This window comes from Gekko japonicus, unplaced genomic scaffold (assembly GCF_001447785.1).
Source record: "Gekko japonicus isolate JY-2015 unplaced genomic scaffold, Gekko_japonicus_V1.1 scaffold1076, whole genome shotgun sequence".
NCBI classification, from domain to species: Eukaryota; Metazoa; Chordata; class Lepidosauria; order Squamata; family Gekkonidae; genus Gekko; species Gekko japonicus.
This window is the reverse complement of record NW_015162512.1, coordinates 90,605-117,248: the sequence shown is the minus strand read 5'-3', so window position 1 is coordinate 117,248 and position 26,644 is coordinate 90,605. Positions and strand designations below refer to the sequence as shown.

At 51.9% G+C, this 26,644-nt stretch overlaps 1 protein-coding gene across 1 annotated transcript in view; it reads right to left on the bottom strand.

The window, feature by feature from the left end:
- The window catches only part of PTPN18 (protein tyrosine phosphatase, non-receptor type 18), a 103,708-nt gene extending 78,297 nt beyond the window's left edge, over window positions 1-25,411 (bottom strand). Inside the window, exon 1 of the mRNA XM_015406163.1 lies at window positions 25,286-25,411. Within this exon, the coding sequence (XP_015261649.1) occupies window positions 25,286-25,378 (93 nt within the window). The 5' untranslated portion in view covers window positions 25,379-25,411. The remainder of the gene's footprint in view (window positions 1-25,285) is intronic.
- Between the last annotated feature and the right edge of the window lie 1,233 nt (window positions 25,412-26,644).

The following is a 26,644-nucleotide window of genomic DNA, read 5'->3' as shown; positions in this document are numbered from 1 at the left end:
ATCTTGTGCAGCACCTTGAACTCCGCTAAAAATAAATACAAAGCCCAAGCCGACAAACACAGGGCCAAAGAATGGGTGGTGCAACCTGGTGACTATGTATATGTATCCACAAAGAACATCAAACTACTGCGTCCTAGTAAAAAACTTGGGTGGAAGTATATTGGTCCTTTCAGGGTCCGCAGGGTTTTGAATGATGTTGCTGTTGATGTTGAGTTGCCTAAAAACCTTCAAGCATTGCATTCGGTGTTCCATTTCAGTCTCTTAAAAAAAGATACTGGCCAATCTAAATGGCGGGATATTCATGTTCAACCCCCTCCTATCGTCATTGAGGGTCAGGAACACTTTGAGATTTCTGGTATTTTGGACTCCAAGTTTAAACGTGGTAAACTGTGGTATCTTGTGGAATGGGTTGATTTCGGTCCCCAGCACCGCAAATGGGTGGAAGAAGGGGATATTCGGGCTCCTTATCACGTTCGAGCATTTCACAAGCAGTTCCCGGACAAACCGGGAGGCCTCCAGGGGAAACCGGGAGATCTCCCGCCGGGGCCGGGAGGTGGTGGGTAAGTTGTATTTTCAGGTGGGCAGTATGTCAGCGAGCTGCCATCTTCTTGGGACAAGCCTCGTCCCTTTTCTCAACCCCTCCCCCCCCTTCACTCATGTAGTTGTTATCCTTCTCATGTTGTGCTTCTGTAACTGCCAAGGTTCTCCAGCTGGTGCGAGGTGGTGTTGTGTCTTTATGCTCTGGCTTGTTTAGATTTCCTGTGTGAACTCAACAAGTGTTTATGGAACGGGCCGTTGCTGTTCTCAGGCTGCTTCGCGCCTTTCCTAATCTGTAACCGTACGAGGGAAATGAACTCATTGGTTTAAACATTGTTTGAAGTTGCTTTAATACACCTTCCCCTGACTCTTGTAGTTATTCCAAACAATCTCTGTATGTTCATGATCAACCAAGCTTTGGAAATAAATCTTACTTCTTTTGAACGTGGGTCTATTCTCCTGATTTGGGATCGTAACAGTAACCCATCGGCACACATGTAGCCCCCAATGGGAGCAGCAGCAACCTCTGGAGCTGTTTCAGGTTGTGAAAATGGCATGGGGGAGTTCTGAACCCTCTTCTCGGCATACCATGGTCCCGATTCGAATCGGAACCCTGTTCACCTGAGATTCTAATGAGCACTTTCACACACGCTGAATAAGGCACTTTCAACTCACTTCAGCGATCGTTCGCAGGTGGACTTTCCCATTTCACCAAGCAGAGTCCAGTTGCATAGCACACTGAAAATGGACTGAAAGTGCAAGATTTGGCATGCATGAAAGTGCTTTAAGTTTCAGCTGAGAACTCCCAACGCACATCTTGCTTCACAGTCTCTGGGCTGCACCTAGTGACAGATATGGGGAAATGCTCTTTCAAGAACAGCTCTGTCAGAACTATGGCTTGCCCAAGGTCATCCAGCAGCTGTGTGTGGATGAGTGGGGAATCAAACCCGGTTCTCCCAGATTAGAGTCTGTACACTTAACCATAATGCATAATGCATAACTGCATAATGGGGGGGGAAAACCTGGATTAAAAAGCAGGTTGAATTCGATTTCACTGCAGAATTGCCTGGAGGACACCGCGGTGAACATGGATGAAAAGGAGAGTGCAGAAAGGGACTGAGATCTAACCAGACTGGGCTAGTCTGGGCTACCCAGGTCATGTTTAGGCTGTAAGAAAAGCAGCAATGACGCTGCTGAGGCCAGAGAAGGTAGCCAGGACACTGAGGTTGCCAATATGACCAGGGGTCCTTTCGTAGAAAAAGAGCTAGGGGAACTCATTAGCATAACTCATTAGCATATGCCACACCCCCTGACATCAACGGAAGTGTGTCATAAGGCCACAAACCCCCCCCCCAACGGTCCCGGCCGCCGCCGCCGGCCTTGCAGCTCCACTGCCGAGCCCCATGAGGGGCCCGGCAGTGGACCTGCAAGGCCGGTGGGAGTGCGAGGAAGCCCTGCGAAGGCCCTCCCTGGCCCCAGGCAGGCAGGGGTGAGGAGAGGCAGGGAGGAAGCAACTTACCCTCTCTCTTCTCCTGCCCTCTCCTGGCTGGAGGAGGGCCGGAAGCGGGGCAGCCGGAAGCAGGGGGCGGGGCTTCGTCATGTGCCCCACCCCTCGTACCTCACCCGGGGGAACTGCGATCCCCCCAAAAATGACCTCTGAATATGACTAAAGCGACTCTGCTGGCTCCTCCAGGTTTGGCAGCTTCATGACTGCCTCATTTGGCAGGCCTAACATGCTTATTGTGTATGGAGGCTGTTATTATAGTATCAAACGTGTTTGACCATCAAACATACCGTGTTTGATTGTGATGACCAGATGTCAATGTTCACGGTGTCTATTGCGTTTGGCACAGAATGACCCAAAGCCTGCCAGACAGGTTTGCATAATCCTTTTTTTGGTTTCAACACAGCACTTGCACAAAAATGCTGCCCATCCAAACAGACTGGCAGTCATTAATGTCACTACAGGTCTAGTGAAACAAAGACCAAATGGTAGGATTTAAAAACAAAAATACAGCATCTATTTACGACTGATTTGATTGTCCCTTTAAGCGACTGCCTACTGAACAGAGCAGCGGCAGCCAGGACGGGGGAGTAGAACTTCACTGGATGGTGTGAGAACGCGCGGGCATGAAAAGCTGATTTCAGAGGAAGGCACTGTTAGGAAAGAATACAGTGGAGCTATCTGCCAAGCAGCCACAAACTGGTTGAGGAACAGTCCGCTGAAAATTTTGGGGGTGGAACCAATGAGAGAGGACACACAAATACGGGGAAAGAGGCAACCAAGCAGGGGTGAGACATATACGTCAGGTACAACTCTCAGGTTTGGTGTGGTGAGCAGGGAATGTACTCGTAAGATGATTTCTCAGCCCCCTTGAGGCTGCTGAAGCGCTTCAGCACATGTGCAAAAAACAAACAAGAAAACAGTGGAAAACCAACCCACAATATGAATGTGAACAGATGAAATTTCTCAGAGATTATGTTTTTATTCTTGTGAAATGCCATTGTTGTGTCCGCTGACCACCACCGGAGGTCAGCGCACACTCCTGAGCTTCAGTCCGGCACAACAATGGGACTAGGATTCTAGTCCCTCCACTGGGGGGAACCAATGGGACCTTGGCGGGAGATTCAAACCCACCAATGGGACCAGGGGAAGCCCCTGGACTGTGTATATAGTTGGCCTGCCGGCCGTTAGTCTTCAGTCTTGTTGTGTACCAGTAAAGCCATGCTGATCACTACATCAGCCTCCATGCTTTCTTTACGCGTCTAACCCACTACACTTCAATGGCGACGAGGATGGGATCCCGCTGAGCAACCAGCCGGGCTGTCGGACGCTAAGGGGAAGACAACGCACCGCCGCCCGCGCTCCGTCGATTGATGAGCACCGAGGGTGAGCAATCCGCTTCCCAGCCGCGGCTGCAGCAATCCGCTTCCCAGCCGCAACCGACCAGCACAATGGCCCTTGCTCCGGGATCAGGGCTGATACAGCCATTCGACACGGCGCGCCCTCAGCAATGGGGAGCTTGGATCACCGGCGTGAAGCAAGTTCTCATCTTCTGCCAGGTGACGGACGAGGCAAGAAAGAAAGGGCTTCTACTCGGGGCATGCGGCCCCGCCATAGTGGAACTAGCCCAGCATCTGATCTCTCCCAAAACGTTTGATGACTGCACCTTCGAGGAGTTAGTCAACGCAGTCCAGAACCACTACACGCCGAAGCCGTCGGAGATGACCTGCCACGTGGCGTTCCAGCATCGGAACCAGCTAGGCCGCGAGACAGCTGCGGAGTTCCTCGCCGAGCTCCGCCGCCTGGCCGCGGATTGCAAGTTCGAGGGTCACTTAGAAATGGCGCTGAGGGACCGGTTCGTCGCAGGCCTGCGGGAGGAGAAGCTGAGGCGACGCATCATGGAGGGCGAGAAGGTCACCATTGCGTCGGCCATGGCCACCGCATCTGCCTGGGAAAGGTCCCACCCAGCCACCTCGACCGCACATCAAGCCAACACCGGGACACCCAATAGCCCGGATGAGGACGTCCACCGCACGCAAGCTCCGCGGCGCACCCCACGGGCGAACGCGAACTCCGGTCGCCAGCCGCCCAACACAATCCAGCCCGGGTGCGCCAGCTGCGGGGATCCGCACGACCGGAATACTTGCCGGTTCAGGGGAGCTGTTTGCCGGACCTGCGGGCGCACTGGACACATCGCCCGCGCCTGTCGCGCCAAGGTCCCCAGCCGCGGCCAACCTCCGCGCCACCGAGCGGAGGCCCACTTCGAGGACGGCGCGGATAGCGAGGACCTCTACAGGATCGCGCACACCGAGGAAAAGGTACTCCAACTCCCCGGGAAGGCGGCCCACCCCAAATTTATGGTGACCGTAGAAATAGAAGGGTCCCCCTGCCGCATGGAGATAGACTCGGGCTCCGCGGCCTCCATCATCTCGGAGGCCACGCTCAAGCAGTTATGCCCCAGGGGGGGGCCGCGGTTGCGGCCAGCACAAGTCACCCTCATGGACTTCCAGAGAAACCCGGTGCCAATAAAGGGGGTCGGGACCTTTAGGGTGCAATACGGACAGTTGAAAAGGCGGTTGGACTTGATTGTGGTCGCCGGCGACCTAGTGAGTCTGCTGGGGCGGGCTTGGTTCGAGCCTCTGGGAATCACCGTCGAGGGAATACAGCTGTGCGCCGCCCAGGGCTACGAGGGAATCTGCCGGGAATTCCCCACGGTTTTTGATGATTCGCTGGGCAGGTATACGGGCCCCCCGGTGTCGTTGCGCATAAACCCCCAGGTAGCCCCAATCCGCATGCGAGCCAGGTCGGTTCCGCTTACGGTTAAGCCAAAAGTCGATGCGGAACTGGATCGCCTAGTAGCACAAGGCATCCTGGAACCGGTCCCCCATGCCGCATGGGAGACCCCCACTGTCGTGGTGGAAAAACCGAATGGGGCGGTCCGCATTTGCGCAGACTACAAATGTACGCTGAATAAGGCGCTCCAGGACCACGCTTACCCGGTCCCAGTAGTGAGCCACGTACTAGCCACCCTAGGTGGAGCAAAGATTTTCGGCAAGCTGGATCTGGCCCAGGCCTACCAGCAGTTGCCGGTAGACGAGGCGACTGCCGATGCGCAAACGATAGTAACCCACCGGGGGGCATTCCGTGTGAAGCGACTCAGCTTCGGGGTAAGCGTGGCACCCGGGTTGTTCCAGCAACTAATGGACTCTCTCCTAAAAGGGATTCCGGGCGTCACACCCTTCTTCGATGATGTGATGATCGCCGCCGCCTCGCCTGCGGAATTTGCGGACCGTCTCCGCATGGTGCTCCGCCGTTTCCAGGAGGCGGGGCTAAAAGTCAAGATGGACAAATGTCGGCTGGGGGTGCAGTCAGTGGACTTTTTGGGATTCACAGTCGATGCGGAGGGCCTCCATCCGACACGGGACAAAATAAAGGCGATTGTGGAAGCCCCCCCGCCGAAATCCAAAACCGAACTGCAGGCGTTTCTAGGAATCTTAAACTTCTACCACGCTTTTTTGCCCCACAAGGCGGCGGTAGCGGAGCCCCTTCACCGGCCTGGCCCATTTTGATGAGACATTACCGGTGGTTTTGGCATGCGATGCCTCGCCTTACGGGGTCGGGGCTGTGTTGGCTCACCGTTTGGCCGACGGCAGGGAGGTCCCGGTCGCTTATTACTCTCGAACCCTTTCTGCGGCGGAGCGGAACTACGCCCAGATCGACCGGGAGGGTCTCGCAATTGTGGCCGGGGTCAAGAAGTTCCACGACTACATATACGGCAGGCCGTTCACCATTGTCACAGACCATCGCCCGCTCCTCGGCCTCTTCGCGCCCGACCGCCGGACGCCGCAGGTTCTCTCGCCGCGAGTCCTAAGGTGGACTATTTTCCTCGCTGGCTACAATTATCTGCTCCTGCACCGCCCCGGGAAAGCCATGGGCCACGCGGACGCTCTTAGCCGCCTCCCACTACCTGAGGTGGTTGAGGACCCGGCCCCAGCCTTCCGGGTCCTTCAGCTGGAGGGCCTGCCGGAGGCCCCGTTGCAAGCGCGGGACATTGCCCGCCGCTCGGCTCGGGACCCCGTGGTATCCCGGGTTCTGGGCTGGGTGGTGAGGGGGTGGCCTGAGAAGACAGACCCTGAGTTCGCGGCGTATGCTACCCGGCGGGACGAACTTTCTGCACACAAGGGATGCCTGCTATGGGGAGACAGGGTCGTGGTCCCACACGCATTACGCCAGAGGGTCCTCCAGGCACTGCATGAAGCTCACCCGGGCATCGTCCGGATGAAAGGGCTGGCAAGAAGCTACGTCTGGTGGCCCGGCATCGACGCAGAGGTGGAAGCATGGGTCAAGCGTTGTCAGCCCTGCCAGGCGGTGAGACCCAGCCCACCGGGGGCACCAGCGCAGGCGTGGGAATCCACCCGTACCCCGTGGTCCCGGCTCCATATAGACTTCGCAGGGCCATTCCAGGGACGGCTGTTCCTGGTCACGGTGGATTCCTACTCAAAGTGGCTGGAAATAAGCCCCGTGGCTGCAACGTCCGCAAAAGCCACCATCCGCGCCCTACGAGGACTCTTTGCCACACACGGGCTGCCGGACACCATCGTGTCGGACAACGGGACGGCTTTTACGTCCGAGGAATTCCAGCAGTTCCTCAGCAGCAACTTGATCCGACATGTCCGGTCAGCGCCGTTCCACCCCGCAACCAACGGCCAAGCGGAGCGAATGGTCCGAACCGCAAAGGAGGCCTTGAGCCGGATGGTGGAAGGGGAATGGGAATGCCGCATCGCCAGATTCCTCCTGACCCAGCACACGACTCCCAACCCTGTCAGCGGAAGGTGCCCAGCAGAACTACTGATGGGTCGAAAGCCAACGATCCTTTTGGACCGCCTGCACCCCGACCGGGCCCCCGACCAAAGAAACGCAGTCGAGCAGAGGGAAGCACCAAGGGGGTTCTTCCCAGAGGACCCGGTTCTCGCCAGAAACTTCGGCCGCGGTCCGGAGTGGATTGCGGGCCGCATACTCCGGCCCCTGGGTACCGTGATGTACGAGGTATCCATGGAGTGCGGGCAGATATGGAGAAGGCACATCGACCAGCTCAGACAGCGAGTGCTACCGGAGTCCCAGACAGAGGAAGAGACGAGACAGCAGACGGAACCTAGTGAGACCACACCCGAGGCGACTGCACAGGACTTGCCAGCCGAGGAGCACCCGGCACAGGGCCCCACGGCCCCAGCTTCGGTCGAGGAAAACCCCGTTCCGGAGGCGGCGGAAGCAGGAGCACCAGCTCCCTCGTCAGAACCCGGCCCTGAGGTCGGAATTCCGGAAGCACGAGGGGCCACCCCTCGACGGTCAGCTAGAGTACGACGGTCCCCATCGTACTTAAAGGACTACGTGACTTAGGGGGGGGCCCGGACTATGGGGGGAGGGATGTTGTGTCCGCTGACCGCCACCGGAGGTCAGCGCACACTCCTGAGCTTCAGTCCGGCACAACAATGGGACTAGGATTCTAGTCCCTCCACTGGGGGGAACCAATGGGACCTTGGCGGGAGATTCAAACCCACCAATGGGACCAGGGGAAGCCCCTGGACTGTGTATATAGTTGGCCTGCTGGCCGTTAGTCTTCAGTCTTGTTGTGTACCAGTAAAGCCATGCTGATCACTACATCAGCCTCCATGCTTTCTTTACGCGTCTAACCCACTACACTTCAGCCATTAAAGGAATTGTTTGTGTGTGTGTGAGAACAGATGTAATACTGATGGGGGGGAAGCAACAAAAAAAGTAAACTAGCAATAATTGCACGGATAGCATGATCATCGGAACGGCCACAACGTCGACGAAAACCCAGAAGGTGGCTGCAGTCTGGAAAACGCCTAGGTTTTCAGCAACTACATCCTTCAAAACAAAATCCCGCCCCAAAATAAACACAGCAGGTAAAGAAAGTGCTGTTATTTCTGATACAATGCAGCATTTTGAAAAGCAGTATAGTTCAAAGCCGCACATGCTTCTAACTGGGTGTTGTACTTGGCCTCTTCACATACGCTAGTAATGTCTGCCAAACCTGAGCAAGCGTCGATGGGCCAAATTTGATAAAGCTTTCTGGCATGTTAGCAGTAAAAGGATCTTGGAACCAGACACCCATGCAGTGCTGATTGGTCAAATTAAATCCAAACGACTGCTGATCTACCATTTTGCCAAGATGATAGCCAAATCTGAACACATGCTACTCTACCACATCTCCACACTGCCCAATCTGAACAAGTGTTGCAGTTAAATTTATATGGTGACCAGCTGAACCTAGTACTATGTTGTAAGCAGTGTTCCCTCTAAGCTGAGTTAGTGTGAGCTAGCTCACGGTTTTTTAGCCTCCGGCTCACACATTTTTGTCTTTGCTCAGGAAGGATGGCTCCAGAGCAAACTAATTTATGCAGTAGCCAAATCGCTTGCTCACATCTTTAATGCCAGTAGCTCACAAAGTAGGATTTTTGCTCACAAGACTCCGCAGCTTAGAGGGAACATTGGTTGTAAGTCTTTTCAGTATCGCTATGTATATAAGTAGAAAAGGCAAACACAAGGGATCACAGTTCTCCTTACAGAAAATACTACAAAAAACCCTGACATTGTGATGTGATGGCAGAAACATTTAGTAAATCTTGGCATGTTAAAACATTGTAGAAAGGAAAACAACATGAAGCTGAATGGAATGTTATTTGATCTTGTTTCAAATTTACCTTTTAAACACTTTTAATGCAACTAGAGGTAAGTTTGAAACAATATCAAATAACATTCCGTTCAGTTTCATGTTGTTTTCCTTTCTAAATAACCATGGGTTTTTTCCCCCCCCCAGGATAACAATTTGAAGAAATTATACTCTTGAGGCCTGTAGAGAGCAATGTGCCAGCCTAATTCAGAAGGCTTTTGCATTTGTGTAGAAAAGAAGTTAAGGTCTGGTTTGTTCCCAACATATTATTGAGCTATATCAAGAGGCTGATACCTTTGAAGAGAACAGGATTACTCCTGAAGAAGAACTGGGACGAAATGATCTTAAATCCAGGTGCTCATTGAGAGATGAATGGACTTTTTCTTACTTAGACAAATGTTTTAACATGCAAAGATTTACTAAATGTTTCTGCCATCACATCACAGTGCCTTTTTTGTTGTTGTATTTTTATATATATAAGTGAGTCCTGAATGGTAACGTTTAGGAGAGGGTCCCATTTCAAAAAGTTTGAAAATTACTGGGGTATATTATACCACTGTCTTTTGGGGTTGCCAACTTCAGTTTGGGAAATTCCAGGGAATAGAACCTGGAAAGGGCAGGACTTGAAGTGGGGAAGGACCTCAGCTGGATATCACGCTGTAGAGTCCAGCTTCCAAAGCAGCTATTTTCTACAGGAAAACTGACCTTTGTAGTCTGGAGAGCATAGAATCATAAAATGTTAGAGGTCGAATCTGCATTTGTCTTTCCCGCCGGTGTCCCAGCCTTTTGACCCCGTCTTCAAAAAAGCTGTCTACATTTGGTTTCGTTTTCACACCTCAACAGTGCTAGCATACTTTTGCATGTCTACATATGTTTATTGTCCTTTCGTGGCGGCTCCACTGTCACTGCACCTCTGCACTGCTTTAAAAGAATCTTCTCCAAACAACATTCAAACAAGCATAGAGAAAGATGGTGTCACAGCAGCATGAAACTGATTGAAAAATGCAAATGCAGATTCGACCAGAGTTGGAAGGGACCTTGCAGGTCATCTAGTCCAACCCCCTGCACTCTGCGGGAGCATAGCCGAAAGATAGCCCTACAACATACTCAAAAGATGGTCGTCCAGCCTCCGCTTGAAAACGTCCAGTGAAAGAGCATCCACCACCTCCCGAGGCAGTCTGTTCCACTGCTCAACCATTCTTACAGTTAAGAAGTTTCTCCTGATATTTAGCCGTTAACAGCTCCCTTGTAATTTCCACCCATTAGATCTAGTCTTGCAATCTGGAGCAAGAGAGAATAGATCTGTTCCATCTTCTAGATGACAGCCCTTCAAATATTTGAACACTGCAATCATGTCCACTCTAAGCCTTCTCTTTCCCAGGCTAAACATAGCCAACTTTTTCAGCCTTTCCTCATAAGACTTGGATTCCAACCCTCTCACCATCCTGGTTGTAGTTCTGGGAAATTGCCATGCCCTAACTGGAGGCTGGCAACCAGGGGTCATTTCGTAGAAAAAGAGCTAGGGGAACTCATTAGCATAACTCATTAGCATATGCCACACCCCCTGACATCAGGGGCCCGGCGGTGGACCTGCAAGGCCAGCGGGAGTGCGAGGAAGCCCCGCCAAGGCCCTCCCTGGCCCCAGGCAGGCAGGGGTGGGGAGAGGCGGGGAGGAAGCAACTTACCCTCCCTCTTCTCCTGCCTCCTCCTGGCTGAATGAGGGCTGGAAGCGGGGCGGCTGGAAGCAGGGGGCGGGGCTTCGTCATGTGCCCCGCCCCCTGCACCTCACCCGGGGGAACTGCGTTCACCCGCGTTTCCCCCCGAAATGACCTCTGCTGGCAACTCTAGTTTTTGCCACTGACAGCCTGCAACTACTAATTTCTCACATCATCTTCCCGTCCTTTTCTGAACCCAGCACAAGCTAGTCTTGACCTTTCAAACATCCCATCCACCTCCCATCCCAGCTTTCCGCCCTTGTTTCCCATTATATCTCTGCCTGTGACCGCTGTTCCTCCAGGGCAACTCTTCCTCGCCAGCCAAAAGGCCTTTTGCGATGCAATCCTGAACAGAGTTGCACTGCTCTAAATCCACTGAAGTCAAAAGGGTGTAACTCGGCTATGGACTGCAGTGTGGTTCTCTACCTCAGCCTCTGCACACTCTCCCCTTCTGTCCCCTATTATGCATGGAACTTCCTCTATGCAGATGTAACCATTGGCCTTTGATCTCATTCCTCATTCCCAGCTATAACCAAACTCAAGGGCACTGCATTTAGAAATAAATCCCTCGCTTCCCTTCCCTTCCCTTTCCTACCCTCCCTATTGTCTTCTGCACGGTCAGTTTTATAATGTAAATGCCATGGGGGCATGACATCTTCTGTTTCTGCTTCAAAAACGTTGCAGAGTTCTAAAATGCACACAGATGGTGCACTGTAAATACTGTCGTAGTTTTAAAAAGCAGTGTTTTGCTGAAGTTGATTTATCCAGCCGACACGATTATTTTATTCTGTGGTCACTGCCTTTATTTTAAAATTCAAGGTGATGTACAGATAGTTGAACTTCACAGGACTGAATGCTAGGAACTCTGAAGTTCTAGCTAAATTGGAGTTCCTTTTAACTCCTCACTGAATGACAGCCAGATTTGTAACACCCAGCATTAGGGATAAGGGGTTCTTTTTACTAGGGATGCTCAGTGCCCAGTTCAACTCATGTGTTGTTTGCCAGTCACAGACACGGAGCTGATATTTTAACAGACTGTTCATCTGTTCGTTGACCCATTCATTAAAAAAAAAAAATTACAAGTTTTTCATACATACATAAAAAAAGAACACGGAATATAAACTGTAGGAAAAAAAGAAAATAAAGCAAAGAAACATATCTTTACAGTTTAACTGACTCCAAAAATATCTTGGCAACAAAGCAAAATACAATCCTTTATTACAGCAACCCAACTTACTCCTCTTAATCATAACCTTTCACCCAACACCTTTCCTTAGGGTTTCCAGGTCTTACCTTACCTGTGGCGGGGGGCTCCTGGCTCCTTGTTGGGACTTTTCTGCCGCACGTGCAAAGCTCACGCGTTGCGATGACATCACCGGTAGCAATGTCATCACACTAGGGCTGTCACGCAGTGCAGCTCTAGCATTCGGGGCAAACACTCTATGGTAACCATAGAGTTCCTACCCCTGAATGCTAGAGCCTCCCTGTGCTATGCCCCCAGCATGATGACATCACTACTAGTGATGTCATCACATCAGCGGTGCTCCTCCGGAATGCTACTGTTTGGGGGTGGGGCTTCCCCTGCCAGCCAGCTGGATGGCGGCAGATTGGGGGCCCTGAAACTGGGTGATGGCAACACTATTTTTCCTCTACAAACTTATTTACATACCCTTACTCATCAGATCTACAGATCGTCAACTCATTTTTCCCCCTTTGTATGCAGAAAGTCAATAAGGGACTTCCAGCTAGCAATAAAAGTAAATAATGTCTTTTCTTTAATTAAAGAAGTAAGTTTAGCCATTTCTGCTAATCCCAGCATCTTCAACCACCATTCTTCTACTCATTGACCCATTCATGACAGTTCAGCAGGTTGCTCCACCCTATTCCTTCTTACCAAAGTAGTATGTTTTTTGAGCATGAGCCCAAATGAGTCCTTCCCGCATTTTTATGCCACTGTGCTGCTCGAAGGGCAATTGTTTACACAGGCAGCTAAATCCAAAATCAGCCATAAATATTATAATAGCCCTGGAGTTTGTGACATCACCCAGAAGTGAAATCATCATGTTTTGACATTGGGTAGCAACATTAATGACTGCTGATCTGCTTGGCTCAGCAGCATTTTCACACGTGCATAGTTTTATTTGGGGGGAAAGGATGCAAACCTGTCTGGCAGGTGTGTAAATCATTTGGTGTCAACAGGGGTCATTTCGTAGAAAAAGAGCTAGGGGAACTCATTAGCATATGCCACACCCCCTGACATCAGGGGTCCGGCGGTGGACCTGCAAGGCCAGCAGGATCGAGGAAGCCCCGCCAAGGCCCTCCCTGGCCCAGGCAGGCAGGGGTGGGGAGAGATGGGGAGGAAGCAACTTATCCTCCCTCTTCTCCTGCCTCCTCCTGGCTGAATGAGGGCTGGAAGCAGGGCGGCCGGAAGCAGGGGGCGGGGCTTCATCATGTGCCCCACCCCCTGCACCTCACCCGGGGGAACTGCGTTCCCCCACGTTCCCCCCCGAACTGACCTATGGGTGTCAAATCGAACAAGCAAGGTGATCCGCTCACATCTGATTGGCACAGTCAAACACAGTAGGTTCGATGGTTGAAAACGTCGTCTGAGAAATGTATGGCACCCCTCGTACTGTGACATTTCAGAAATACTGGCTTCAAATACTAGTCCCTTGGGCAGGGCAGAAGATAAGCTAGATGGCGCCTAGAGGAATTTGGCATGTCCAGGGTGGAGCTGATGGGTTTCGGATGGTGACATAAGTTTAACAACTTTTCAGACTGCAAAATCAGTAACGTGATAGAAAAAAAGGTTTTACTGGTTGGCCAAGGAAAGTACTGGCCAGTATTTCCAGTGCAACAACATATCTTCTGGGTAGGCTTGAACTTAAAGAGTTGCCAGCATGGCATCCACAAATGCCAGGAAATTTTGAGGGTGGTACCTAGGAAGTCAGGAGTTTGGCGAAAATGTGAAGTCACTTCTGCGTGACATTCTAGGAATTTCCCCTGATATTTATGGTAAAGACCACACATGGGTAAATCCCTAGGCATCATTATGAAGGCAGTTTCCCCTTCCTGATTATGTCGTGTTTGTAAGGCTTTATGTTTTACTTAGTTGTTTAAATATTTTATATCTACATTTTAAATGCTGTTTAACGTTGTAAATATTTTTAATGCTTTGATCATCAATGCCCTGGGGACTCTATTTGGCTGGAAAGGTGGTATAGAAATGTTTTAAACAAATTAATAAGTATCCTCCTCCCTGTTTTTAATCCTGCTCCTCAATTTTTGAGAAAGGGGGAATTGAGACAGAGGGTGGGGTTTTTCCCGCTGCAGGTGGGCAAATGGCAAAGCGATTTAAACCTTCTTCCTTCCTTGTATTATGTTTTGCTTGTGCACGTGCCAGTGGTGTGCTGGTACCCAACTGGCTCAACGTGTGATGCCACACCAAACAAGAGAAAACATTAGGAGCGGATCGGGCTCTGGAATGCCAGAGATTTCGTAACTCCTGAGGGGGGGGAACTTTCATATCAACTTACTCCAGATGTGTCTCTGGGCCTTTGTTTGAACACAGGACAACGAGGCGTGCCTTCCGGGTGTGTTTGTGTGTGTGTGTGTGAGAGAGAGAGACAGAGATTGGAATTTCAATTTATGCCGGGCTAAGGAAATGGGGCAGGTTATACAACTGCTCAGAGCTATGAGCACAAAGCATCATGGACAATGAGAGCTAGCAGTCTTACAGGGCCAGGCACTGTCCCACTCTGGCAAGTGGAGGAGGAGGAGGAGGAGGAGAAGGAGAAGAAGAGGAAGAGGAGGAGGAGGAGGAGGAGGAGGAGGAGGAGGAGAAGGAGGAGGAGATTGGATTTATACCCCACCCTTCACTACCCAAAGGAGTCTCAGAGCGGCTTAAACTTTCCTTTCCCTTCCCCTCCCCACAACAGACACCCTGTGAGGCAGGTGGGGTTGAGAGAGCACTGACAGAAACTGCTATTTTTCAAGAACAGCTGTGCCAGAACTATGGCTTGCCCAAGGTCATCCAGAAGGTGCAAGTGGAGGAGTGGGGAATCAAACCCGGTTCTCCCAGATTAGAGTACGCACACTCAACCACTACGCCAAACGGGCCTAGCGTAGCGGGTGTCGTTCATGTTTCTGAGTGGGAGTATGGTGGTAAATACAGCGGATGCCAGCCTCCAGGTGGAACCTGGGGATCACCCGGAATTATAGCTCCTCTCCAGACTACAAAGATCAGTTCCACTGGAGAAAATGCATGCTCTGGAAGGTGGACTCATTGTACTCCATGGTGGTCCCTGGTCTCCCGAGGCTCCATCCCAAAATCTCCAGGTGTTTCCCAGCCTGGATTGGTCAGCCCTACTCCCCCACCGGTAGCTAGGGATGACCTGGCAACCCTAGGCATCAGTAATCAGATGCAAATGTGGAATTAAAGACTTGGGTAGGATGGAACTAAGATTTATATCTATGGGAGCTTCTGATTCTTGCGTCCACAAACAAGGAAGTTAAACGTACCATACCCCTCCTTGGCCAAAATAGGGTTGCCAGATCCTACCTGGCTGGGGGACTCCCGATCCTTCCTTGACTTCTGGCACATGTGCGATGCACATGTGCCATGATGACATCACCCATAAGTGAAATCATCATGTTTTGACATTGGGGGTAACGTTCTAGGTTTTGGGCAAAACTCTATGGTTTTCGGGGCCTCAAAACTACAGAGTTTTGCCTAAAACCTAGAACGTTGTCCCCAACATCAGAAACTCGATAGTGTCGAGGGGTCTTCTTGCAGTGGGGCTTCCTCCACCACCAAGCTGGGCCACGGCAGATTGGGGGTCCCGAAATTGGGGGATCCCCCTGGCCCCACTGGGGGAATGGCAACCCTAGGCCAAAAGCATGTAGGGAAACTTTCCCTGTTTCATTTGCCTTTTAAATATGCAGACTGACTATCTTAGCTAGGTTTGCCAACTTTGGAATTAAAAAGAAAATCTGGAATCTGTGTGGGGCCTGGGCCTAGGGCTGCCAACCACCAGGTGGTTGTATCAATACACAAACATTCTGTGTATAAATTATGAACAGAAGTAGAAAGAGGCCCTGGTCACACGGGCCAAATAACATGGGGGGGAGGCATGGCCAGAGGTCATTTCGGGGGGGATCGCCCCGCTTCCGGCCCTCATTCAGCCAGGAGGAGGCAGGAGAAGAGGGAGGGTAAGTTGCTTCCTCCCTGCCTCTCCCCACCCCTGCCTGCCTGGGGCCAGGGAGGGCCTTGGCGGGGCTTCCTCGCACTCCCGCCGGCCTTGCAGGTCCACCGCCGGGCCCCTCATGGGGCTCGGCAGTGGAGCTGCAAGGCCACTGCTGGCGGCCGGGACCGTTGGGGGCGGGGTGTGTAGCCTTATGATACACTCCCGGTGATGCCAGGGGGTGTGGCCTTATGACACACTTCCGGTGATGTCAGGGGGTGTGGCATATGGTAATGAGTTATGCTAATGAGTTCCCCTAGCTCTTTTTCTATGAAACGACCCCTGGGCATGGCTATTTGCAGCAGCGCAGTTAGACCCGCCAGAACGTAATCAGACGCGTTGGCGGCACACCACGATTCCGTCCTTTGCCGCCCGCTCTTCAACGAAGACGGCTGGAGGGAAAAGCCACACTGGCGCGATCACATGGAAGGCGTCTGTCGACAGCCCGTGGTAAACCATTTGCCAGTACATTTGTGCAGGTACTTTTTAACCGCGCATTTTCGGCGGGACACCACAGGTTGACCCACGGGTGCACTACGCCCCCCAGATGTTGCGGTGTGATCACACCCGGAAAATCCACCCAACATTCGTGGCTCTCCCGCGGCAAACTCGGCATGTGAACGGGGCCAGAATATATTATCCAAATCAATTTAAACAGTTCAAATACTTATCAAGTTCAACACACACTCTTATATTTTCTTAAAGGGTTAGGATCCAACAGTACTTAATACAAGGGACAAATTCCAAATCTCTTGGGATTACAACTGAGATCCAGCAACTGAGATAAGTTCCTCTTCAGAAAATTGCTATTTTGGAAGGGGGACCGCATGGCATTCTACCCCACTGACTCCCCTCCCCTCCTCATGCCCCACCCTCCTCAAGCCCCACCCCCAAATCTCCAGGTATTTCCTAACCAGCTGCTTTACCCTCCCAGGACTAAGGCAGCCTGTTTAAAACAATTTGATTCAGGATACCACTCGCAATCCATGCTCGATTTCCAGGAAACCCGGGGTTTACTTTGCGCCAGCAGGATCTCCTTCCATTGAAACCAGGGCCACATCAAGACACCCTGAGGAACTAAACTGTACATCAAGTTTAAGCGGCTCCGTAACATAACCACACACACACAAAAATAATAGTAATTTGGTCATTGTTAGAGGTCTTTTTTGCATTTAGAGGTCTCTCATCGGAGGCCCTAAATTGTTGGGCTACTTAGTCTGTGCATAAATCTAGCTCTGAATGAAATGCTGATGAAGAAGATTGGTTGCCAGCTCTGGGGTGGGAAATACCTGGAGATTTTGGGGGTAGAGCCTGGGGAGGGGAGGGAGCGGGGGGGGGGGGGGGGGGGGTTGGAGGAGGGGAGGGGAGGGACCACAGTGTAGTATGATGCCACAGGGTCCACCCTCCACAGCAGCCATTTTCTCCAGGGGAAGTGATCTCTCTCAGTCTGGAGAGCAGTTCTAAAAATGGGAGATCTCCAGGCCCCACCTGGAGGGTGGCAACCATAAGAAGCAGGCTAGTTTCACCACCACCTGATTATTTATTTGGCACATTTTTAAATCCCATCATTTCCCCAAGGAGCTAACATGGTTTCCCCCTCCTCCAAGCCAGATATATAAATAAACAAACCAACCCCATGAGGTAGTTTAGGCTGTGAGGAAGCGTGATTGGCTCAAGGTCGCCCAGTGAATCCCATGACAAATGGGGGAAGAAGAAGAAGAAGAAGAAGAAGAAGAAGAAGAAGAAGAAGAAGAAGAAGAAGAAGAAGAAGAAGAAGAAGAAGAAGAAGAAGAAGAAGAAGAAGAAGAAGAGGAGGAGATTGGATTTATACCTCATCCTTCGCTCGGAGTCTCAGAGCGGCTTACAGTCTCTTTTCCCTTCCTCTTCCCACAACAGACACCCTGTGAGGTAGGTGGGGCTGAGAGAGCTCTTTCGAGGACTGCTCTTGAGAGAACAGCTCTGAGAGAACTTATGACTGACCCAAGGTCACCCAGCTGGCTTCATGTGGAGAAGCGGGGAATCAAACCCGGTTCCCCCAGATTAGAGTCTGCGCTCTTAACCACTACACCAAACTGGCTCTCAGACCTAGGTCTCCCTTGGTATACTGAATACTCTGATTACTACATATACCACTGGATGATTATTTAATTTGGTTACATTAATCTGAATCAATTCCTTTTGCCAACTCAAATGGCCGAAAATGGGGTTTAGCTCTGATTCCCTGATTTTTGGGATAAGAGAGGGCCCAAAGAATTCTCAAGAAGATTGATCAACACCTATATGGCTCAGAAGAAGGGTCGAACAATCTGTGTTCCACTCCCTGAATCACGGCACCATGTATGGAGAAATGATCAGTTCTAATCCTCCTTCCCCCTCCCCATGTAGTCTCTCTCAAGCCCATCTAGAGTCAATTCATCCACGATGTGACCTGTTCCAGCACATCCAGGGCATATGACATGCAGAAACTGATTCAGGAGTAAGAAGGACTCATCACCTCGACTGTCTGGCAGGATATGGAAAAGATGCGTTGACCTAGTTAGTGGGAAACCAACTGTCTCACAAGCAGGTGATGGGATAATCAAGTCAAACTCTGGCACATCTTATCAATTACTAGCAAAATGCCCACCATTATGATGATAAGGCACATGACGGCTGGACTTCTGGAATGACAACTGATACAGGGCTGGAGTTCTGGAATGACAACTGACCTCCATACTTCAGAGATGAAGAAGAGATTGGATTTATACCCCGTCCTTCATTACCCGAAAGGGTTTCAGAGCGGCCTACAATCTCCTTTCCCTTCCCCTCCCCACAGCAGACACCCTATGAGGTAGGTGGGGCTGAGAGAGCTCTTTTGAGGACTGCTCCCGTGAGAACAGCTCTGAAAGAACTTGTGACTGACCCAAGGTCACACCAGCAGCTGCATGTGGAGGAGTGGGGGATCAAACCCGGTACTCCCAGATTAGAGTCCGTGCTCCTAAACACTACACCAAACTAGCTCTCTTCCCCTGAATAAAATAGTAACTTTAGAGAGAGGACTCTACGACAGGACTCCCCAACCTTTTTTAGCCCGTGGTAGGGTTGCCAAGTGTAAAGTACTTACCGGCAGGGGAGCCTTGCCGGGCTCTGAGAGCTGTCCCTGGATCTGTGCGCTCGCAAAGCGTGCGCTGCCAGCACATCACTGGAAGTGATGTGTGACGTTGATCACGTTGAGGGCGTGGCCCCGATCGTTGGAGGGAAAACCATAGAGTTTTCCCTCCGACGATTGAGGCCGCGCCCCCAACGTGATCGACTTGATTATGCTTCAGGGGGCGGAGTTCCCCCGGGGGCCCGATTCCGTGGCGGCGGAAATTGGGCCTCCAAAGCTGGGGTTTACCCGCCCCCACTTGGCAGCCCTAGCCCATGGGCACCTTGACAATTCTGGCACGGGGTGGTGGGCACAACCACAAAATGGTGGCCACAGGAGACAGAGCCACACAAGCAAGAGGAACCCCCAAAGGCAGGGGCTAAGGAGTAATTTAAAAAACACACACACTGGGAAACAGGAGTGGAAGAGAGTAAAACTAACATTGTGGGGGCAACTATCAGAGAAACAACATCATTGCCAATGTTTTGTGAGCAAAAATTCGACTTTGTGAGCTACTGGCATTAAAGCTGTGAGCCAGCGATTTGGCTGCTGCATAGGTTAGTTTGCTCTGGAGCCCTCCTTCCTGAGCTGAGACGAAAATGTGTGAGCCGGAGGCTAAAAAACTGTGAGCTAGCTCACACTAACTCAGCTTAGAGGGAACACTGATTCATTGCAGTCTGCACCCCCAGTCAGAACTCCAGTGGCCAATCGGGAGCCTGGCTGGGTAAGAGTCCCACTTGGCCCAGCCACATTCTACAAAGACTTGCCGTGCGCCAGGAAAGGTGTTAGTGGGTGCCATAGAGCCCATGGGCACCGTGTTGGGGACCCCGTTCTATGAGATCACATCCCTGCTGAGCTCCCGCTCTACCCAACCTCTGCCCTTCCTAGGCACCTCCCCCAAATCTCCATGAATTTCCCAAGCTGGAGCTGGCAACTCTAAGACATTTCAGAAGATCCTTGTGGGTACAAGGCCTGCCTGTCCATGGGCTCTCCACCAGGGGTCATTTCCTGCAGGAGCGCACAGGAGCGGAGCTTCGGCAGTAAAGAGTCCAGGGGGCGGGCACATGCAACAAGCCCCACCCCCTGCTCCCAGCAGCCCTCAGTCAGAGCAAGGAGCAGCCAGGTAAGCTGCAGAGCCCCCCCCGGCCTCCGGTCCAAAACAGTCCAGTGGCACCTTTAAGACCAAGTTTTATTCAGGTACAAACTCTCCCTCCTCTGCGAGGACAGATCTGCACGTTCCCCCCCCCCAGCTCCTGCCTCCCCCCCTAGGGTTGCCATGTCTGGGTTGGGAAATACTTGGAGATTTTGTGGGGCGTGGAGACTTGGGAGGCCAGGTTTCGGGGAAGGGAGAGACCTCGGCGGGGTACAATGCCATCGAGTTCAAAACCCCGCCCCCCCCAGCAGCCATTTTCTCCAAGGGAGCTGGTCTCCATTGTCTGGAGTTGCAACAGTGGGCGATCTCCAGTCCACACCTGGAAGTTGGCAACCCTCATATCCAGTTTTCCTAAGCCAAAATGGCCTTGGGGGGTGGAGTTATCGGCCCCATGTTGGAGCCTCATGGTCACCGGCTGCAGGGAACAGGGGTGCCAACCTCCAGGTGGGGACTGGGGATCTCCCGCTATTACTACAGATCTCTAGGTGGCAGAGATCAGCTCCCCTGGAGAAAATGGCCCCTTTGGAAGGTGGACTGTAATGTATCCAGTCCAGACCACGTGGCCTGCTTGGGCTCCATGTGGTCAGGCACAAACGTCGAGCTTCGCTCCAAGAGACAATGGACTATGCGGATCCTAGCCCACTCCAATCGGGGGCTAGGTTCCCGGCCGAGAGCCTATGGGACTCTCGGCCACTGTAAATAACCTATTGGGAAGTGGGGGTGTGTTTTGGGTGGTGGTTTCTCGAGGAATATAAGCCGGCCTGCGAGCCAGCCAAAGTCGTCTTGTTCCTGATCGAATAAAGTACACTTTGCTGAAATCACTCTCCGTCTGCGTACTTTTCATGGACTCTGTGGCATCACACCCTGCCGAGGACCTTCCCCTCCCCAAACCACGCCCTCCCCAGGATCCACCCCCCAAATCTCCAGGTATAAACCCCGACTTGGACCTGCCGACCCTAGCAGGGAAGCAAGTCGGGTCTGGGGGACCTGGGCCTGACTCGCCAAAAAAGTATCATCTAGTTTGGTCCCAAGTGCCAGATAGTCAGCCCCCCCCCATCCCAACAGCCTACCCAGCTGTTTTGCTCTTCTTCTTAGGAACACATTGCAACCATGCAGCTGTATGGGAGAAAAGAAAGGGACGCAGCTGGGGTGTGAGAGAAAACCTGCCCCTGACTAGTGGAGATCCCAGTCTGAAAATAAAACCTGCACCTTCATCTGCATAAACCTAAAAACCCAGCAAGTGACAGATCATGGCTTGTATCCTTTCCCAACAAGCCATGCCCGTGCTATGAATTAGGGATGCCAGCCTCCAGGTGGGACCTGGGGATCCCTCAGAATTACAGCTCATCTCCAGACGACGGAGATCAGTTCCCCTGGAGAAAACGGATGCTTTGGAGGGTGGACTCCAGTGTTCCCTCTAATCCAGGGGTGTCAAACATAAGGCCCGGGGGCCGAAACTGGCCCTTCCAGGGCTCTTATGCGACCCGCGAGCAACTAGTGCAAGGGAGGGAACAGGAGACTGTTCAGGGGGAAGTGGTCAGAGCCACTCTGATTGTGGCTCCGGCATGGCGGAACAACCTCATCTGCAGCAGTCAAGCAGCTTGGGACTGTCTGCCCAGTGCGGCACTGCTGGCTCTCCGATCTGCCCGTGTGGGTTTTCCTTTGCACCCCCCTCCCAGTGAGGATACACGAACTCGGAGCTTACCAGCTGCTGTCCTTTATACAGTTTATAGCTCTGGTACCCAGCGTTAGGTTTTACGGCACACATGGCCTGGCCTGACAAAGTGACATTTATGTAGGGTTGCCAACCTCCAGGTGGGGCCTGGGGATCTCTCGCTTTTACAACTGATCTCCCGCTGACAGAGATCAACTCTCCTGGAGAAAAGGGCTGCTCTGAAGGGTGGACTCTATGGCATTGTACCATGCTGAAGCCCCTCCCCTCCCCAAACCCCGTCCTCTCCTGGCTCCACCCCCAAAGTCTCCAGATATTTTCCAACCTAGACCTGGCAACCCTACATTAATGTCAGATCCAGCCCTTGTAACAAACGAGTCCGACACCTCTGCTATAAACTGTGCGCGTGAGCGGCTGCTCATTAACACAGGAAGCCCTGCTCAGCAGCAATCTGGAACCGCGCAGAGTCGTGCACTGCCCATTGCCCATTTTGAGATTATATATGACGTTTACGAAAACACTGTTACAGCAAAGACTATATAAACTTCAAGAGTTACGATGGTCTGTTGTTTACATGCAATAATACGCCATTAACAATGCATGTATTCTAATAATAGGAGGCCATAATCGCATAACTCATCATTCAAACAGAATAACTAAATAAAGAATATACAAACGGGAAATAAATTCAGACACAAGCTTAAAGTAACAGGATTTCTGAAGTCATATACAAAAACTCAAGAGACGCAGAGGTGAGCTGAAGGTTGGCAAAGGACTTCGAAGAACGCTGAGACGGACTGAAACCTGAAAGGCTGTGGGGACCAGTAAAAAAATCCCATTTCGCAATTTCCCCCCCAGGCCTTACAGCAACAGATGTCTTAACCCTAATAGTGGTAATCTATTCTTTGTACCAGTTCTATGATAGCGCAGAGCACTGAGAATGTCAGCTCCAAACAGTTTCACAGAATTTACATCATTTCACAAGTGAGGGAATCACTTGTCAAAAATTATGTACGTAGTTCTTGACCTACAGGAGTTCACAGCTGGCTTTATTGTGATAGTAAAGGTAAAGGTTTCCCTTGCTCGAAAGCCAGTCGAATCCGACTCTAGGGATGCGGTGCTCCTCTCCGTTTCCAAGCCGAAGAGCCAGCGCTGTCCGAAGACGTTTCCGTGGTCATGTGGCCGGCATGACTAGACGCCGAGGCGCACGGAATGCTGTTACCTTCTCACCGAAGCAGTACCTATTTATCTACTTGCAATGTCTTGCTTTCGAACTGCTGGGTTGGCAGGAGCTGGGGCCAGAGACGGGAGCTCACTCCGTCATGCGGCACACTCAGGTCTCGAATTGCTGAGCTACCAGCCTTCTGGTCTGAAGTTCAGCATCTTAACCACTTGAGCCACCGCAGCCCTTTTTATTGTAATAGTATCTCATAAACATACTAGATATTATTATACACGGTGCTTCAGTTACTTAGTCTAATCATCCACACCATGGACTTTGGATATTGTCATTTTAAGTATATGGTAGTTATAGTCTACTCAGGATGTGAACTGCTCTGCTCAGTAGGGGGAAAAAGTGAGGGAATGTTGGGGACTCTGTGGCATTGTGCTCCACTGAGGTCCCTGTCCTCTCCAGGCTCCATTCCCAAATCTCCAGGAGCTTCCCGACCTGGATCTGGCAACCCTACCCCCCTCTCGTCTCCTTCCAGCAACCCTACCACAAATATAAGGCAGTTTCAAAGCTGGTTAATTCTTGTGGCTCCCAGCCAAGAAGCCCCAGAAACCGCTGTTCCATAGAAAAACCCTCTAACACAGCATCCCCAAGGACTTACTAAGATTCTTTGAGGGGTGACGTGACAGTCAAAAGAGATTCGATATGTCATGACAACAAGATATTTTTGCCTTTATATGGGGTTTTAGATCCAGAGGAGTTGGATGTGTCAGTCTGTTGCTGCAAAATAGTAAAAGCCCTTATTCTCAGTACTCACCATGCCCCGTGAAGTCATGAAGTAAGTTCTCACAACGCCAGACGGAGTGCGTGCGCATGGGATGACTTTTGATCCTGAGGGACTGTGGCTTTTCTAAGAGGGAGGAACTTCACTGGGGTATAGCACCATGGAGTTCACCCTCTGAAGTTGCCATTTTCTCCAGGGGAACTGACCTGTCTCCTGGAGATGAGTTGTAAGTTTGGGAGATCTCTAGGCCCCGCCTGGAGGTTGGCAAGCCTACTGCTTTGACCTCTGCCCGGTCATTCAACACAGTCCATAAGGGAAGAATGTGACGGGACACTGCGGCTGCTAAGATGCTTCCTCTGCATACAATATGCACGCCTTGTGGTTCTCGAGCAATTGCAATATCTATTTATTGCAATCTGGAGAAGTGTGTATCTGAAGAAGTGTGCGTGAACACGAAAACTCATACCTCGAATAAAACTTTGTTGGTCTTCAAGGTGCCGCTGGACGCAAACGTTGTTCTGCTGCTTCAGACCAACATGGCTACCCACCTAAAAATATCTGCTTATGTACTTAATTCATACCCCACCTTTCTGCCTGACGGGAACCCAGAGTAGCTTATGTCATTCTCTCCTCCTCTGTCTCGCCTTCACAACAACCCTGTGAGGTAGGTTAGGCTGAAAGGATATGACTGGCATGAGTTCACCCACCAAACTTCCAGGGTGCTGTGGGGATCTGACCCTGGGTCTCGCACAGACACCACACACACCAGTTCTCGACATGTGAAGTTCCCTCCTCCCTTTATTCTCACAGATCCAGGAGCCCTGGTTGGGCAGCGCCTCCTCTGTCTCGCCTTCACAACAACCCTGTGAGGTAGGTTAGGCTAGGTAGGTTGCGTCCCTTTATTCTCATAGATCCAGGAGCCCTGGTTGGGCAGCGCCTCCTCTGTCTCGCCTTCACAACAGCCCTGTGAGGTAGGTTAGGCTAGGTAGGTTGCGTCCCTTTATTCTCACATATCCAGGAGCCCTGGTTGGGCAGCGCCTCCTCTGTCTCGCCTTCACAACAACCCTGTGAGGTAGGTTAGGCTAGGTAGGTTGCGTCCCTTTATTCTCATAGATCCAGGAGCCCTGGTTGGGCAGCGCCTCCTCTGTCTCGCCTTCACAACAGCCCTGTGAGGTAGGTTAGGCTAGGTAGGTTGCGTCCCTTTATTCTCACATATCCAGGAGCCCTGGTTGAGAAGCGCCTCAGGGCCTGTTCCCTCTCCCCTCCCCTCCCCTCAATTACAGTCCACACACTTTCCCCACCCTAGGAGAAAAAACTCTAGCACCACCATTTCATTCTCTGACGGTTCTGAAAGAGCAAACACCCACTTTCCTAGAGGGCACCCGTACCTTTACAAGAACACAGGAAACAGAAATGCAACACATGGGAAGTCTGCTCAAAGAGAGTCGCAGTGGTAGGAAAGGCTGCACCTGGTGGATTTCTGCCTGCCCCTGCCGTTCATAAGGAGAACCGGAAAGGAAGAGGGGGAGCAGGTGGCCACCGGGTTGCCCGCTCTGCGTCAGAACGGAGAATCCCTAATTGCAGTAGACTGACATAAACAGGGGCTGGCCGGCTAAAGCCAGGGGAAAGCCTCGTCTAGGAATACACAGTGCCACCCTCTCCCCCTCCCAGAGAGGGCCGCTCACCTGGAATTCCTCCGCCAGCTGCCCTTTCTCCTGCCCAGCTTTGGCCTCCACCTGGGCTAGGAAGGCCCTCAGATTCTCTGCACAGCGGCTCATCCCTTCTGCTGGGGAGAGAGGGACCGACCAGCTGAACGGAGGCAGAATTGGAACTGAGGAGCGTTTTTGAAAGGCGAAGAGGAAGTTCAGGTCCCTGCACCACGCCTCCCCGGTGCAGCTGGTGGGATGGGCCCAGACCTGACTGACGCTTGGCCTTCTCTTGGGAAAGGGAATGTAGCTACGCTGCACCCGACAATCAGGGTGTGAATTCCAGGCAGCCAAGGCGGCGGCCCGAGCGGTGTCAGGTGAAGTCTGGGCTGCGTTTCTTGCGGGTAGGGAATGGTTGTCCTGCGTTCGAGATTTCGGCAACGGTGTCCCCGGGCCATGGCTACAGCTGGGGAGGCACAAAAAGCAGGCAGAATGCGCATGATCATTGGGAAGCGAGTTTTGTCTGGTTCAACAGGGCTCACTCCCCAGGAAGGAAGTGTAGGATGCCAACAGGGCTGGACAAAGAGAGTTTGCTCCCCCAGTTAGCAGTGCTGTAGTGTGCTGAAACAGGTGCAAAAACCCATGGCATGACATAAAGAATGGTGGGGCGCCACAAAGACGATACACCTATGCTCATTGGAAGAGTGACTTCTGCCGGCATTAGGGATGCCAGCCTCCAGGTGGGACCTGGGGATTCCCCGGAATTATAGCTCATCTCCAGACTACAGCGATCAGTGTCCCTGGCGAAAATGGAAGCTTTGGAAGGTAGACATTATGCCACTGTACCCCATGGAGGTCCCTGTCCACCCCCCGGAAGCACCCCAAATCCCCAGGAATTTCTCAACCTGGATCTGCCCCCACCAGTGGCCAGAAGGGACCCGGCAACCCTATCCAGCATCTATGGCAACACTATCGTGGTTGCCAGGAGCAAATGACAAACACTTTCACAGATGCCTCTTAGGGTTGCCATTGCCAGCTCTGGTTGGGGAAATACCTGGAGATTTTGGGGGTGGAGCCTGGGAAGGGCGGGGTTTGGGGCAGGGCGGGACCTCAGCAGGGTATAATGTAGGGTTGCCCGGTGAGGCCGACAAGCAGACGCAGACGGGGGGGGGGGGGATTTACCAGAAGGCTCTGGGAGACGGAATTCTGAAGTGAGTTCCTGGTGAGCTGCCGTCGCATTTAAAGGGACCCCGTTCCTTTAAAATCCTTTCCCTCCGTTGGAAATAATGGAGGATGGGGGGCCCTTCTTTTGGGGCTCGTAGAATTGGACTCCCTGGTCCAATCTTTTTGAACCCTGGGGATTTTTTAAAAGAGAGGCACCAGCAGCTATGCTGAAAG